This window comes from Nycticebus coucang, chromosome 2, assembly GCF_027406575.1.
Source record: "Nycticebus coucang isolate mNycCou1 chromosome 2, mNycCou1.pri, whole genome shotgun sequence".
Lineage (NCBI taxonomy): Eukaryota > Metazoa > Chordata > Mammalia > Primates > Lorisidae > Nycticebus > Nycticebus coucang.
Genome location: NC_069781.1, coordinates 56,703,548 through 56,718,900, shown reverse-complemented (window position 1 = coordinate 56,718,900; position 15,353 = coordinate 56,703,548). Strand labels below are relative to the sequence as shown.

The 15,353-nt window shown below is 39.4% G+C and overlaps 1 protein-coding gene and 1 pseudogene across 5 annotated transcripts in view; both read left to right on the top strand.

Moving 5' to 3' along the window:
• MTAP (methylthioadenosine phosphorylase) overlaps positions 1 to 9,212 on the top strand; it is a 75,445-nt gene extending 66,233 nt beyond the window's left edge. For all 5 annotated transcript variants that reach the window (XM_053571496.1, XM_053571518.1, XM_053571529.1 and 2 more), the window contains exons 7-8: positions 4,945 to 5,067; positions 8,317 to 9,212. In XM_053571496.1, the coding sequence (XP_053427471.1) occupies positions 4,945 to 5,067; positions 8,317 to 8,355 (162 nt within the window). In that variant the 3' untranslated portion in view covers positions 8,356 to 9,212. The remainder of the gene's footprint in view (positions 1 to 4,944; positions 5,068 to 8,316) is intronic.
• LOC128571797 (mitochondrial import inner membrane translocase subunit TIM14-like) lies at positions 2,779 to 5,003 on the top strand (annotated as a pseudogene).
• Positions 9,213 to 15,353: the final 6,141 nt, after the last annotated feature.

Below are 15,353 nucleotides of genomic sequence, written 5' to 3'. Positions count from 1 at the left end.
CTTGAACTCATGAGTTAGAGACCAGCCTGAGCAAGAGTGAGACCTCATCCCTTTAAAAAAAAAAAAAAAAATAGCAGCAGCACCATTCCCATATACCAAGGGTGGTAGGTTCAAACCTGGCCCCAGCCAAACTGCAACAAAAAATACCCCAGCATTGTGGCAGGCACCTATAGTCCCAGCTACTCAGGAGGCTGAGGCAAGAGAATCGCCTAAGCCCAGGAGTTGGAGGTTGCTGTGAGCTATGATGCTACAGCACTCTACCAAGGGCGATAAAGTGAAACTGTCTCTAATAAAAGAAATAGCTGGGCATTGAGGTGGCCACCCATAGTATCAGCAACTTGGGAGGCTGAGGCAAGAGAATCACTTGAGCTTGAAAGTTTGAGGTTGCTGTGAGCTGTGATGCCGTGGCACTCTGTCTCAAAAAAAAAAAAAGGCCAAGTGATGTCCAGAAGGCAAGTCAGAGCTTCTTTATTTAAAAACAGAAACTAAGCTCTGTATAAGGGGTAGGTCTTGAAGACGATAACGTGAAATGCCACAAGAAAGGCGTGGATAAAGATGGCATCATCTCACCCAACCATGTGTGTCACTGTACTTTAAACAAGATGTGCAGCCTGAGTTGGCAAGAAGGGTTTGGAGTTGCCTGAAGCCACGTTCAAATTCTGGTTACCCTATTTACCTGTGGCACTATGCAAGTTATTTAACCTTTTAGTCTTCTATAGAATGAAGCCAGGTATTGGAGGCTGTATACTTACTATTCTGACCTTGTGGGATTGCCAGGAGAATTAAAACAAATGGTATATGTAGAACAGCTTGTATAACAGTAGCTCATTGATGGTGATCATCAGATAATAGCTATGATGGGGGCAGGAGGGGTGGGCGGTAGCAGGGCAAAGCACCAAAGAAGGTAACTCGAGATTGGAGCTGGACCTTGAACAGGTTTATTGTGAGGTCAGTAGGAGGGGTAGAGCCCAACAAAAATGAAGAAAAGGAAGGTCAGAATCTTTAGAGATGTATCAGTCACAGGAAAATTGAAAGAGATAATATAAGATAAATCTCTTGGATGCTTCATATCTTTGCATTCAGAGAGTCAGCTTAAAACATGCCTTTTGCATGTACCTGGCAGATACCCAGCTGGTCTTTGCTGTATGTCCTTACAGTAGTGGAAACTCCCCTCTGCTACAGTGCTCATAATCTTTTTTTAAACACATCTTAATATTTGTGAAAGGATCTTGAAAGAAATAGAAGGCGTATATAATTTTCATGTCTCTGAATGTTGAGTTTCTTCTGAACATAGTATCTCAAGTACTCTTGTCTCTGGTCAGTTTATAGTCACATTTTTTTATTTATTTTTATAGTCACATTTTTTTTCCTTGTGAACCAATTTCAGTAATATACAAAAGTAGACAATAGCATAACCTTTCATGACGCCAATGTCCAGATTCGAACCTTATCATATCAGCGATGGCCAATCATGTACTAGTTCATCAATACTCCCATCTATAATTTTATCCAGAACATTTCAGGAGATATCTCACATAACTACATTATTATATTCCAATAATAATCCTTTAGTATACTTAACCAAAATTCAAATTTCTAATCAAATGTCATAAATGATTTTTTTTCTTGCAAGTGTTCTTAAAGGAACCAGATCATCTCTTAGTGAAATAATCTCCTTAGTGTAGTGTAGTTTAACAGACGTCTCTATCCTCTGTATTTTCTGCAAATTGGAAGCTTGATTTAGAGATTTGATCAGATTCAGGTGTCTAAAGTAGTTTTTTATTTTTCAGTTAAGAAGCACAGATAGGCCAGGCTCAACGACTCACTCCTGTAATCTTAGCTCTCTGGGAGGCCAAAGCAGGAGAATTGCTTGAGGCCAGGAGTTTAAGATTAGCCTAAACAAGGAGGAGACCCTATTTTTCTATCTTTTTCTAAAAAAATAGAAAAATTAACCAGGCGTAGTGGCGTGCACCTGTAGTCCCGCTACTCAAGAGGCTGAGGTAGGGCAATTGCTTGAGCCCAAGAGTTTGAGGTTGCAGTGAACTATGATGCCTTTGCATTTCAGCCTGGCTCAGAGTGAGACTCTATCGCACAAAGAAACAAACATGATTGTTTTGGGGGAATTTTAGGGAGGGCACATTCTTTTGTTTTGTGATAATTAGCATCCAGTCTGTTCATTCATTGGGAATCATAAAAATGACTATAATTTTTTTTCTTTATTTAAAAGCTAAAATACTTTTCTAAAGAGAAATGTGCTTCTGTTTGATTATCCAGTATGGCAACTCTTTTAAGACTGGAATCCATTCTACTGTGGACTTGAGAAGAATAGCCATCTTTCTAGATAATGCTAACAACCCATTATACAACTGAGATACTTTCTCAGATAACCATATTGGAATCTGACAGTGCTTTTCAGAGATGTCATTAGGTTTCTCCAAGACCACATCCTTTGACTAAGACCATTTTGATGAGCTCAGGGGTTTGCAAATGGGGTAAACAGACTTCACAGGGCAGCTTTCTGTCTGTGTTTGGGCTGCTATGCCAAAATACCATAGGCTGGGTAGTGTCTAAACAACAGAAGTTTATTTCTCACAGTTCTGGAAATCCCAAGATCAAGGCCCTGGCAGATCTGGTGTCTGGGGAAGGCCACCTCCTCATAGATTGTTTCCCTGGAACTTCACATAGCAGAAGAAATGAGGGATCTCTTTGGGGCTCCCTTTTTTTTTTTTTCGTAGAGACAGAGTTTCACTTTATCACCCTTGGTAGAGTGTCGTGGCATCACAGCTCACAGCAACCTCCAGCTCCTGGGCTTAGGTGATTCTCTTGCCTCAGCCTCCCTAGTAGCTGGGACTACAGGCGCCCGCCACAACACCCGGCTATTTTTTTGTTACAGTTTGGCCGGGGCTGGGTTTGAACCCGCCACCCTCGGCATATGGGGTCGGCGCCCTACTCACTGAGCCACAGGCGCCGCCCCTGGGGCTCCCTTTTTAAAGGCTCGAATCCCATACATGAAAGCTTTGCCTTCGTGACTTACCTCCCAAAAACCCTACCTTAGGGGGTAGGTTTCAAGAGATAAATTTGAGGAAGACACAAACATTCAGACTATAGAAAGGTTGGAACACAGGAAAATGTTTTGTGAAAAGTAGTAGAATTTTAGCTTTTGGCTGGGATGATCTGCACTCCCGGTGGAGGCGGGGGAGCTGAGCTGGAGCCATGGCCGGTACAGTGGTAGCAATTGGACTAACCATTGCTGCTGCAGGATTTGCAGGTCGTTAGGTTTTGCAAGCCATGAAGCATATGGAGCCTCAAGTAAAACAAGTTTTTCAGAGTCTGCCAAAATCTTCCTTTAATGCTGGCTATTACAGAGGTGGGTTTGAACCCAAAATGACAAAACAGGAAGCAGCATTAATACTAGGTGTAAGCCCTACTGCCAATAAAGGGAAAATAAGAGATGCTCATTGACGAATTATGCTCTTAAATCACCCAGACAAAGGAGGATCTCATTATATAGCAGCCAAAATCGATGAAGCTGAAGATTTACTAGAAGGTCAAGCTAAAAAATGAAGTAAACTTATAATGAATTGTAAGTTCATATTAGTTATGCATATGAGTGCCAACTTTTTATAATAAAATGCCTCAGAGGTTCAGTTTTGAAAATGATTTAGCATAAACTAAAGCCTTGGTATAATTTTCTTGTTTAAATTTGAGGATTTTAAGTCAGACTATAGACAAGAATATTTGGTGGACAAATGCAGACTGTTGAATAGAAATATTATTCATTACTCATGGCTAGTAAGTTGCTTTGTGTACTGTTCAAGACAAAGTGAAGTAGACAGTCCTTGCTTTCAGCCTCCAGTCTGGTGGGAGACCGGTAAACTGGTAGTTAAAAAACTATGTGATGAATATTATGGTGAAATTAGCACAGGCTGTTGAAGTAGGGACTCTTAGTAGCATGAAAAGCTGTTCAAGCTGGCCCAGCTATAAGAAACCTTATATTTAAAAGTGAATTTAGTCATGATTTTGATCTAAGAAAGTAACGTGTGTGTGTGTGTGTGTGTGTGTGTGTGTATAATGTCACTGATAGAATTTAGTTTCATACATTAATAATTCTTTTAACATGGCTCTGTGCCTATAGCTCAGTGTCTAGGGCACCAGCCACATACACTGGAGCTAGTGAGTTCAAACCCAGCTCTGGCCTGCCAAGCAATGACAACTACAACCAAAAAATAGCTGGGCGTTGTGGCGGGTGCCTGTAGTCCCAGCTACTCGGGAGGCTGAAGCAAGAGAATCACTGGAGTCCAAGAGTATGAGGTTGCTGTGAGCTATGTGATGCCACAGCACTCTACCGAGGGCTACAAATAAATAAATTCAACAGTATGATAACGATTTGAGAGTACAAATCCTATTATTAATCAAGTATTTACATTGTATTTAGTTAGCCCCTTAAAGATACTGACCATTTGCAAATTATTCCTCCAATTGGTTATTTTTTTGACACAGTAGAAGTTTTGTAATTATTCAAATCAAACTTAAACAGTTGGCAAAACTGAAAACTTCAGTGCCCTCAATATCAACATATCAATCAACTTGGATTATTAAGAATTTATATACCAGGCAGCGCCTGTGGCTCAAAGGAGTAGGGCACTGGCCCCATATACTGGAAATGGTGGGTTCAAACCCAGCCCCAGCAAAAAAAAAAAAAAAAAAAAAGAATTTATATACTAATACATTTAAATGATACTTGAGGGCAAATGACTGTCTGTTTAGCAAAGTATGTATCTTAACTAGAGCCTCTGTATACACATCTGAGGTAAGCTAGCTAATCAGTATTCCCCATCAGAGGTATCATGTGTAACTCTGAGTTGATAAATTATACTATCCAGAAAAAAAGAAAAGTAGTAGAATTTTAAATTCTAGTAACATCCTGTGCTGTTGCTTCTCTAGGTTTCCGTAGACCGGGTCTTAAAGACCCTGAAAGAAAATGCCAATAAAGCCAAAAGTTTACTTCTCACCACCATTCCTCAGATAGGGTCCATGGAATGGTCAGAAACCCTCCATAATCTGAAGGTAAGTGTCCTCAGCCATCTCCAAGAAGATACTTCCATAGACCCTCATGTGCCACCTTCTCTTATTTGCATTTTACCCTTTAGTCTTATCTCCTTGTGTGTTTTATGGTATCCTGGATGTTTTCAACAAGTTTTCATCCCATCTACTGTTACACTAACCACTTGTGAAGTTGAGTGGTCATGTCTGTGGGCTGGTCATACAAGACTGTTGGAAGTTGAGGTAGAGAGAGGTTTATTATCTGGTGACCCAGTTCTTCACATAGTCCCATTGTTCTGCTCTGTAGATATCCCTAAGTCTTACTTCAGAAGATTGATAATGCTTTCTGTGTATATGGCTTGTTGTTGACAAAGCTATCTTTTCCTTTCACAGATCCATCCAAAGTGGGGGCAGGCCTTAAAAGCCAAAACACTGACATAGCAATGCCAAAATGGTGCTGGGGATCATCTGCTCAGGGTTAATGTTGCAGCAAACTAAGACATTAATTAATGATAAATATGGGATGAGATGGATTGCGGATTATTACTTTTCCAACTCTAGTGTTAGTGGTGCACCATTTTTATGTAGACATTTTATGACTCTTTTGATTACAATCACATGGATTTGAGTTGCCTCAATTTGGTCAGATACTGTATTCCCTTACTATCAAAGATAAGCATACTTTGAGGTTTTTTAGAACACACCTATACTCTTGAGTCTTATGGCAGTAGTTGAGAGAGAATTTGAAAGGCTGATTTCTCTCCCCACCTCAATTAGCCACTAGGAGCTATGGGATGAGAAAGCCACAATTGTAGTGTAATGGGAATAACCACTGGTTATGGTGGAGCCGTGATTTTGGTGTTTGCTGACTTATGTGTTCTAAATGCTCCAGCATATGAAGCACTGATAAGATGGGAAGTGATAAACGTGCACAAGGAAGTGGACCTTGAAAGCTGGTACAATAGGCTCCCACATGCCAACTGTCACTAAGGCGTCTCTTGGCCTTTAGGACTGGCGAACTCAGGAATGTTCAGATTTATAGTCTTTCTTCCCTACATTTGCACTAGACTGTTTATCACAGCTCAATTTATAATCGCCAAAATGTGGAAATGCCCACCAACCTAAGAATGGATTAACAAGCTGTGGTATATGGATACCATGGAATACTATTTAGCCATTAAAAAAGATGGAGACTTGGGCGGCGCCTGTGGCTCAGTCGGTAAGGCGCCAGCCCCATATGCCGAGGGTGGCGGGTTCAAGCCCGGCCCCAGCCAAACTGCAACCAAAAAATAGCCGGGTGTTGTGGCGGGCACCTGTAGTCCCAGCTGCTCGGGAGGCTGAGGCAAGAGAATCGCTTAAGCCCAGGAGTTGGAGGTTGCTGTGAGCTGCGTGAGGCCACAGCACTCTACCAAGGGCCATAAAGTGAGACTCTGTCTCTACAAAAAAAAAAAAAAAAAAAAAAAAAGATGGAGACTTTACATCCTTTGTATTAACCTGGATGGAAGTGAAACACATTATTAGTAAAGCATCACAAGAATGGAGAAGCATGAATCCTGTGTACTCAATTTTGATATGAGGACAATTAATGACCTAGTATGTGATGGGGGGTGGGGGAAAGGAAGAGCAGAGAGAGGGAAGGAGGAAGGGGCATGGGGTCTTGGTATGTGACACACCTTTTGGGGGCAAGACACAATTATAAGAGGGACTTCACCTAGCAAATGCAATCAACGTAACCTAGTTTCTTGTACCCTCAATGAATCTCCAACAATAAAAAATATATGACAGCCCCTTCCCCCATGAAGTGAAATACAGGAAGTCCTAGAATTATGCAGAAAAAGGGAACAAAAACTTCTGAGAATTGGGGGGTGTCAGTTTAAACTAGAAACAGATGCCTTTGGGGGTTTCCTTGTAAAAGTGGTTGCATTCAGCCAAGTGCATTGAGTATAATACAGTGGAGCAGCACAGAGTCAGTTGGTGTCACTTACACATGGGTGTTCACTAGAAATGTGGCTCTTTATATCTTCTAACTGGACCCACTTTGACTGTAGTTTCTTGAACTTGAAGATAATTTCTCAAGAAATAAATGTATTATTTTAGCTTCGTTTTTAAATAAAAAATGCTTGGATGGTGGAAATCAGTGTTTTCCTTTCCGGGAGCTTCTGAAATCATGTGTAAAATTATAGAGGCTTAGGATATCTAGCTTTCATCTGACTTTCAAAGGGGGATATATGACCTAGAGAGAAAAAATGAAAATGTGCTGTTTTATACAAAATTGAAGATCATTGCCTCCATTCTGTGTCATTAAGAAACACCATACCAGGGTGGTGCCTGTGGCTCAGTCTGTAGGGCGCCGGCCCCATATACCGAGGGTGGAGAGTTCAAACCCGACCCCGGCTGAACTGTAACCAAAAAAAAAATAGCCGGGTGTTGTGGCGGGCGCCTGTAGTCCCAGCTTTACTTGGAAGGCTAAGGCAAGAGAATCGCTTAAGCCCAGGAGTTGGAGGTTGCTGTGAGCTGTGTGATGCCACGGCACTCTACTGAGGGCCATAAAGTGAGACTCTGTCTCTACAAAAAAAAATAAATAAATAAAAAAGAAACACCATACCAATAATCTCTTATTCCAGGATAATATTTTCCCTTCTGTAAGCACTGAAATGTGTGTCATTTGTTCACTCACTAGTTCATTTTAGAGACACTTAAAGAGCACCCACTATATGTTAACCTCTGATTTACGACGATACTTAAAAGACTTGTGATGATGATGATGATCCTATTCTGTTTGGAGATTTTAAAAAAACATTAAAATCTCAATTTAACAGTAAGATATGGATAAGCAATGGAGGTTGTATAAACAATAATCCAGACTGAGGATTAGTATATAAATTATGTCCTGGTATATATAAAAATAGATGGAAATAAGTGATTATCAGAACAATCCTCTGAGATAAGCATCTTTTTTTATATCAAATTAATATGAGGTACGCATTTGTATGTTACGTTGTTCTTACTTCCAAGGTAAAGTTCACATTGTAGTTGAGCCCTGCACCCAGGTGGCTTGCTGAATACCCTCACTTTGTGCACGTTAGGTGAGCGCCCGCCAATGAGCCTCCCTCCTCCCGCCAATCACCCTCTCCCTTGCTAGACTATATTTGTCTTTTATCATTAGTGTGAGAGTGTAATTTTTATATATTGGTTTCACGTTAGTATTGAGTACATCATACTAACATCTCTGTCAGTCGTTCTCATCTTCTATACCTACCTTCTTTCTTTCAGAATATGGCCCAGTTTTCTGTTTTATTACCAAGACATTAAATAGCATGGCTGCCCAGAAGAAGGCTTTCTAACTCCAGTTGCTTTGGAAATTTTTGCTTAACTTCAAAAACATGGGAAAGACATGAAGCTTTCATGCCCTCGCCTGTGGTAAGAAAGACATGTTGTGTGTATGAGACACTTCTAAAGGGCCTGAATGGCTTCAGAATGCAGAAGAAAAGCCAATGACCAGTAAATGTGGGGAAAGTTTTTACATTTTAGAAAAAAAAACTCCAAGAAGATACCATTCTTCTGTCTATTAAATTTGCAACAATAAAAGTTTATTTATAGGTGATATCCAGTTTGCCATGTTGCCCATGGAATATGAGGAAGAAATGGGACTCTGGTTATTTATTGATATGACTATAAACTGGTAAAATATGTGTGGAGGACAATGTGGTAAAATGCATCAAATGGCTTAAAAATACCTAACATACTTTGTGCTGGGTCATCCTGGGAATTTCTCTTTAAAAATGTATCAGATACAAAACATTTTGTATGAAGAAGAGTGTATAATAGTGTTATAATGGCAAGTATTTAAAATAATCCGAGTACTCAACAATTGGGGATAAATTTTAATTAGTAATAATCAGATAATGAATCAGCCAACCCAAGATTCCTTTTCACATAATATTTCAATGTCTTAAAGAAATGGTTGCTCCTGTAATATGAAATGAAAAAAGGAATATGTAAAAATTTTATAGTACTTGTTTTAAAATGCTGTGTAAATGTACAAAAAGACTAGAAGGAAATATGTATAATCTTGTTATTGTATTAGGCAGAAGGTACGATACTGGATAATTTTTATTTTCTTTAAATCTGTCATATTTTCTGCATGAATATAAGCAAATAGGAAAGTTGTTATAAAAATAAAAATGGACATAGAAAGATCAAGTTCTTGAAAACACTGTCTCTGGTAATGAAGCAAAATGGAAGATACTTAATATTAAGATGAGTGGGGTTTTTTGTTTGTTGATTGTTTTTAGAGACAGAGTTTCACTTTATTGCCCTTGGTAGAGTGCTGCAGTATCACAGCTCACAACATCCTCCAATTCCTGGGCTTAGGCAATTCTCTTGCCTCGGCCTCCCAAGTAGCTGGGACTACAGGTGCCTGCCACAACACCTGGCTATTTTTTTGTTACAGTTTGGCAGGGGACAGGTTCAAACCCACCATCCTTGGTATATGGGGCCAGCGCGCTACCCACTGAGCCACAGGCACCACTCAAGATGAGTATTATTTAAAGGGAATTATATCTTTATTCTGCTTTTTTAAAAAAGAGAGAGAGAAAGAAAGAAAACAAGATTATTGATTTTTATACAGCCAAAACAATACCTGGGTTCACAACAGCTTCCTGAGAAAAGCTGGGTGTTTAATACTGAAGTAATAAAGTTAAAATATTTAAAAAATTGAACATGCCCATTTTGGTGTCAGATATTTTAAAAATTAATATTTTACTTCATGTATGCTTTTTATTAGTTGACAAATTACTTGAGCTGGTGATTTTTTTTTTTTTTTTTTTTTGTTACATAAGCACACAAGAGAAAACTCAGTTTAATTCAAGTTGGGGGAAAGGGGAGGGGGAAGGAGAGAAGCGGACGGGTGTGTTCCCACCTAATGGGCACAACGTGAGGATATATGATGCACCTTCTGGGATGTGGGACACAACAGAGTCTTTACCTATCAAATGCAAACATTGTAACCTAATCGTTTGTACCCTCACATTAGTCTGAAATTTTTTTTTTTTTTTTTTTTTTTGTATTGTTGGGGATTCATTGAGGGTACAATAAGCCAGGTTACACTGATTGCAATTGTTAGGTAAAGTCCCTCTTGCAATCATGTAGCTGGTGATTTTTTTTTTAATAAAAGGGAGGGGTGCCTTTTTTACAGTGTTTATTGTTAACTTTATAGGAATGCTTTTTGTTTTCTTAAGTTTTCTATCACTGGGAGACCTTTTTTCCTTAACATTGTTTTTACTGTAATCCATTACAAGATGCTTTAGGATCAGGATATAAGAACTTTTGTTTAAAGAATTTGTAAAGTCACTATGTTCGTGTTTATGAGATTGACTTCAAAATAATAAACTGCTGATTATAAATAAAATAAACCTCTTGCCCTCTGGTGTTAATACTGAGCCATTTGGGTCACATGTGATAATGACTTTTGGAGTCCTTGATACAGTGGTTAAAACTCTAGTTATCTGCCGGAGGTCCATGGAGAATCAAATGAACTTGAACCCTGGGTTCTCTAACTGTAAGCCGTGGTTTTTCTCACTGCAGTATGATATAGCCAACACCTTACTTTTCCTCATTCTTATCAGGTGTCTGAGAATGTCATGGCAAAAATGTAGGCATTTTTCTTTCTGTCTTCAGAAAGTACAGTTCTCTCCAACTTGCAGGGAGCCTTTTCTTGCATCAATAGTATTTATAACCAACCCCATTTTTAGACTTCTCAAATAAATGGAGTATGCTCTGTTTTGTTTTGTTTTTGTTTTTTACTAGTCATTCACTCCTTATACAAAGCCAATATAATTTTCCTTATACTCGAAGAGGTTGTTTACTTCCTGGAATGCTTCTCACTAAAAAAAAACGCTACTAAAGTAAACACCATGGTTGGTTTTGAGCATTTTTAAATTTCTTCAATGGATGGTAAACGTTATGGGAAAGTTCTACTTTAGTGACTTAGTGCCTTATTAATTAATGGATTGCATCTGCTTAGAGAGGAATTTTTATTGGCATTATTATCTGCTATTGTGTTTTGACATTAATTTTCATGGGTTTGGGAATGACAGTCTGAATCTTTTATATGCAAAGTGATAACCAAAAAAATTGAAAAAAGGCTGAACAGCAGGGATACATTTGATACCTAAAAAATATTTTGCAAATTAACCTAAAGTGTATCCTGGAATTGTTAGTAATAAGCAAAAGCTTGGCAACAACTGAAATTCTTAGTGGTGTGGGATTGTCTAAATAAACTAAGGAGCAGTGATTCAAATAACGTGCAGTTGTCAAAAAGAACATCTTTTTGCATCAGTATGGAACAATGTCCACAATAAAGTAGAAACGAGAAAAATATGTAAAGTAAAATGAGTATATAATTTGTGTCTGTGTAAGGATAGCATACTTACGCTTCAAGTATCACTTAGTGATAACGTCTAACACATGATCAAGAGACCTACTGTCTGTATCTTTCTGTAATTGTTAAACTTTTTACTGTAGCAGCTATTCCTTTAATTTATGCAGTTTAAGGAGTGGAGACTGAAAGAGACCTGGCTTCTTAGCAGTTCATGTAACATGAGATAAATTACCTGATTGTTGACATTAAATTCTGGTAGGTTATATCTGGGACACTATTCAGTTCTGGACACAGTGCTTTCAGGGCAATGCTGACCATCCAAAACCACCAACAGAAGGATGATGAGACTGGGAAAACCATGCGTTGTAAGTACTAAAGGAATTGAGTAAAGAAAACTTCGAGTGAAAACTAAAAATAAAGGGCTGTCATTCAGTTACATTTCTCCCTCACTGTTCAGCAAGGCTCCATAGAAAAGAACTTTTTTAATTATCAGCAGAGGATCCTCTGTTCCTGTGCTTAACACAAGTTCTTTGCATGGCCTCATCCAAGTTTCCGGCTCAGGCGGTCTGGGAAAGGGCCAGATGATTTGCATTTCCAACAAGTTGCTGGTGACACTGCTTGTCCAGGAGCCACACATTGAGAACTGCCGTCCTGGAGGTTTCTTTCCAGTTGTTATGTACCAGGTAGGTCCCATACCTCTCAGGTGCTCAAGGACATCACTCTACAATTGTCCCTTTGGATCATTTCTCGCAGCACACAGATATGTTTTATTTCTCCCCTTACAATGCTTGCCCTGAATTCCTTATGCAGTCTCGTTTCTTTGTCTTTCATTGGAATAAAACTCCTTGAAGAGTTATTTGTTCTCACTGCCTCCAGTCACTCTTCTTCGGTCTTCAGCCCACTCCAATTTGGATTTTGTTAACAACCCACTTCCCAAAATTATTCTCAAGGTCACCTCTTTAGTGAAAATCCAATGGTCAATGTTCAGAGGCACTTCCCTGACAGCTGCATTTCATATACTTGATCCCTCCCTCCTTGAGAAGTTTTCTTTACTTGGCTTCCAAGGACACCACACTCTTGATTTTCCTTTTTTCCTCAACATTTTCTTCTTAGTCTGCTTTCCTGGTTCCTCATCTTCTCCCAGATCTTGCCTGCCCCAGGACTCAATCCCTGAACTTCTCCATCTTCACTCCTTAATTATCACTCCTCAGCTTTCCCCTACACCTGCTTTCCCATCTTGCGCTCCCAAGTTGGTTGTTGACACTTCCATCCTTCCAGTTCCTAAGACCAAAAACTTGGAGTCACCTTTGACTCTTCAAAACCCACATTCCTAGCTGGGTGTAGTGGCTCATGCCTACAATTCCAGCGTTTAGGACGCTGAAGCAGAAGGATACTTGAACCCAGGAGTTTGAGACCAGTTTAGGCAGCATAGTGAGACCTCATCTCTTAAAAAAAAAAATAAAAAAATGCAACCCAGGAAAATGTTATTCCCTCTAATACTCAGAACTCAGTGGTCCTCACTAGAGCTTCTGCCTCCACCCTGGTCTTCACTCAGATCTCACCTGAATACAGACAGTAGCAACCTCTGAACTTTCCTGCTTCTACTTTTGCTCTGTACAGCAAGCAACCCTGGAGCCTTTTTAAAACATCATTCCTCTGCTCAATATGCTGTTTTACTCATGTTAAAAGCCCAGACCAGGCGCGTGGCTCACGCCTGTAATCCCAACACTCTTGGAGGCCGAGGCAGGTGGATTGCTTGAGCTCACTAGTTAAATACCAACCTGAGCAAGAGTAAGACCCTGTCTCAAAAAAAAAATGGCCAGGTATTGTGGCAGGAGCCTTATAGTCTCAGCTACTTGGGAGGCTGAGGCAAAAGGATCACTTGAGCCCAAAAGTTTGAGGTGGTTGTGAGCTATGATTCTACAGCACTCTACCCCAATACACAGGGCTTGAAAAGTGCTACATGTTCTGGCTTACTTCAGCCCCTTTCTCACTTCCACACCTCATGGCGCGCTAGACCAGTGCTGCCCTAGAAATATAATATGAGCCAATATATAATTTTCATTTTCTAGGACCCACATTTACAAAGTAAAAAAAAACAGATAAAGTTCATTATAATAATGTATTTTACTTAATTTATCTGAAATATTTTGGACACATGTAATCAATATAAAAAATGATGAATTTTCCATTTCAAATACTAAGTTTTTGGAATCAGGTGTGTACACGAACAGTACATTCTCAATTCAGACGCTATATTCTTATGAGTGTTTTATCTGTATTAAAATTTTGTAAAATTGACTTTGAAAGAGTAGATTTCTATATGGTTCCAACTATATTGAAGTGGATATGAATTTTTATTTCTATATGGTTCCAACTATATTGAAGTGGATATGAATTTTTAAATTTAAGTTAATTAAATCTAAGGTTATAAATTCATTTTCTCATTTGCACTAGCTATGTTTTAAGTGTTTTAACAGTTTTACAACAGCCACATGTGGCTAATGACTACTAGACAGGATGATTCTTTTGACTCTGGCACCTCGCTTACTCCCTCACTGCTGCCGTTTGTGACTTTTGTCCCTATACCTAGAAGATTGTCCTAGCTCCACCCCTTTGTCTGACTCACTGTCTAAGCTTTTCTCTGTACTCCCCAAACACCCTGTTCTATTTACATTACTTGTCACAGTGTATTCTAATTGTCTGATTCATTGTTGGTGTAGGAATTATGTCTTGTTTTTTTTTTTTACTTTTGTGTTCCCAGACTTAACATAATAACTCTAAGTTCTGTGCACATATTTGTTAAATAAGTGTGTACAGCTATGACATTTCTGCCCGTTGAAATTTTAGCCATCCTGTCACTTCCAGTTCAATCACTTCTTCCTCGAAACCTTGTCAGACCAGTTTACAGTAAATGCGCCCTTCTTTGTACTGTCAGTCTACTGGAGTCCGTATTATTCACAGGCCATTTGTTATACATGATTTTAGCATGCACAATTCTACCTCCCTAACTAGATAATGAAAAGTAGAAGAGCAGGAATTCTGGAAAAGAAAATGACTTACACATTGGGCGTTCAATAACAATCAGATGAATTGGCAGCACCCTTAGCTCAGTTGGTAAGGTACCGGCCGCATACACCGGGACTGGCAGGTTCGAACCTGGCCCGGGCCTGCTAAACCACAATGACAACTATAACAGAAAACAGCCTGTGTTGTGGTGGACGCCTGTAGTCCCAGCTACATGGGAGGCTGAGGCAAGAGAATCACTTAAGCTCAAGAGTTTGAGGTTGCTGTGAGCTGTGACTTCACAGCACTCTACCCAGGACAACATAGTGAGACTCAAAAAAAAAAAAAATCAGATGAATTATTTGATATGTTGCCCGATTTGAATCTTGCTTTTCCCAAGATAATGCAGTGAAACACTTTTTCGTCTTTTAACTATGATGTTAAAAACTATCTGCTTTCAATCTTTTGATTGGATTTTAAAACCAAAATTTTTTTGAAAAAAGAAAACTACTTCCTGAATGACTCCATCTGCCTACATGTATATAGTTGACCATTTATTACAATGTTATTTATATCCCAAACTTCATTTTCTTTTTTTTTTAAGAGACAGTCTCATTTTGTCGCTCTCAGTAGAGTGCTGTGGTGTCATAGCTCACAGCAACCTCCAACTCCTGGGTTTAGGCGATTCTCTTGCATCAACCTCCCAAGCAGCTGGGACCACAGCTGCCACAATACCCAGCTATTTTTTGTTGCAGTTTGGTGGGGACCAAGTTTGAACCTACCACCCTCAGTATATGGGTCTGGCACTCTACTCACTGAGCCACAGGCACTGCCCCCAAACTTCATTTTCATTCCTTATTTATTCCTTATTACCCGTGTCAAATTGCCAGCAGTTACAGCCTACCACCCAGTCACTTAGTGT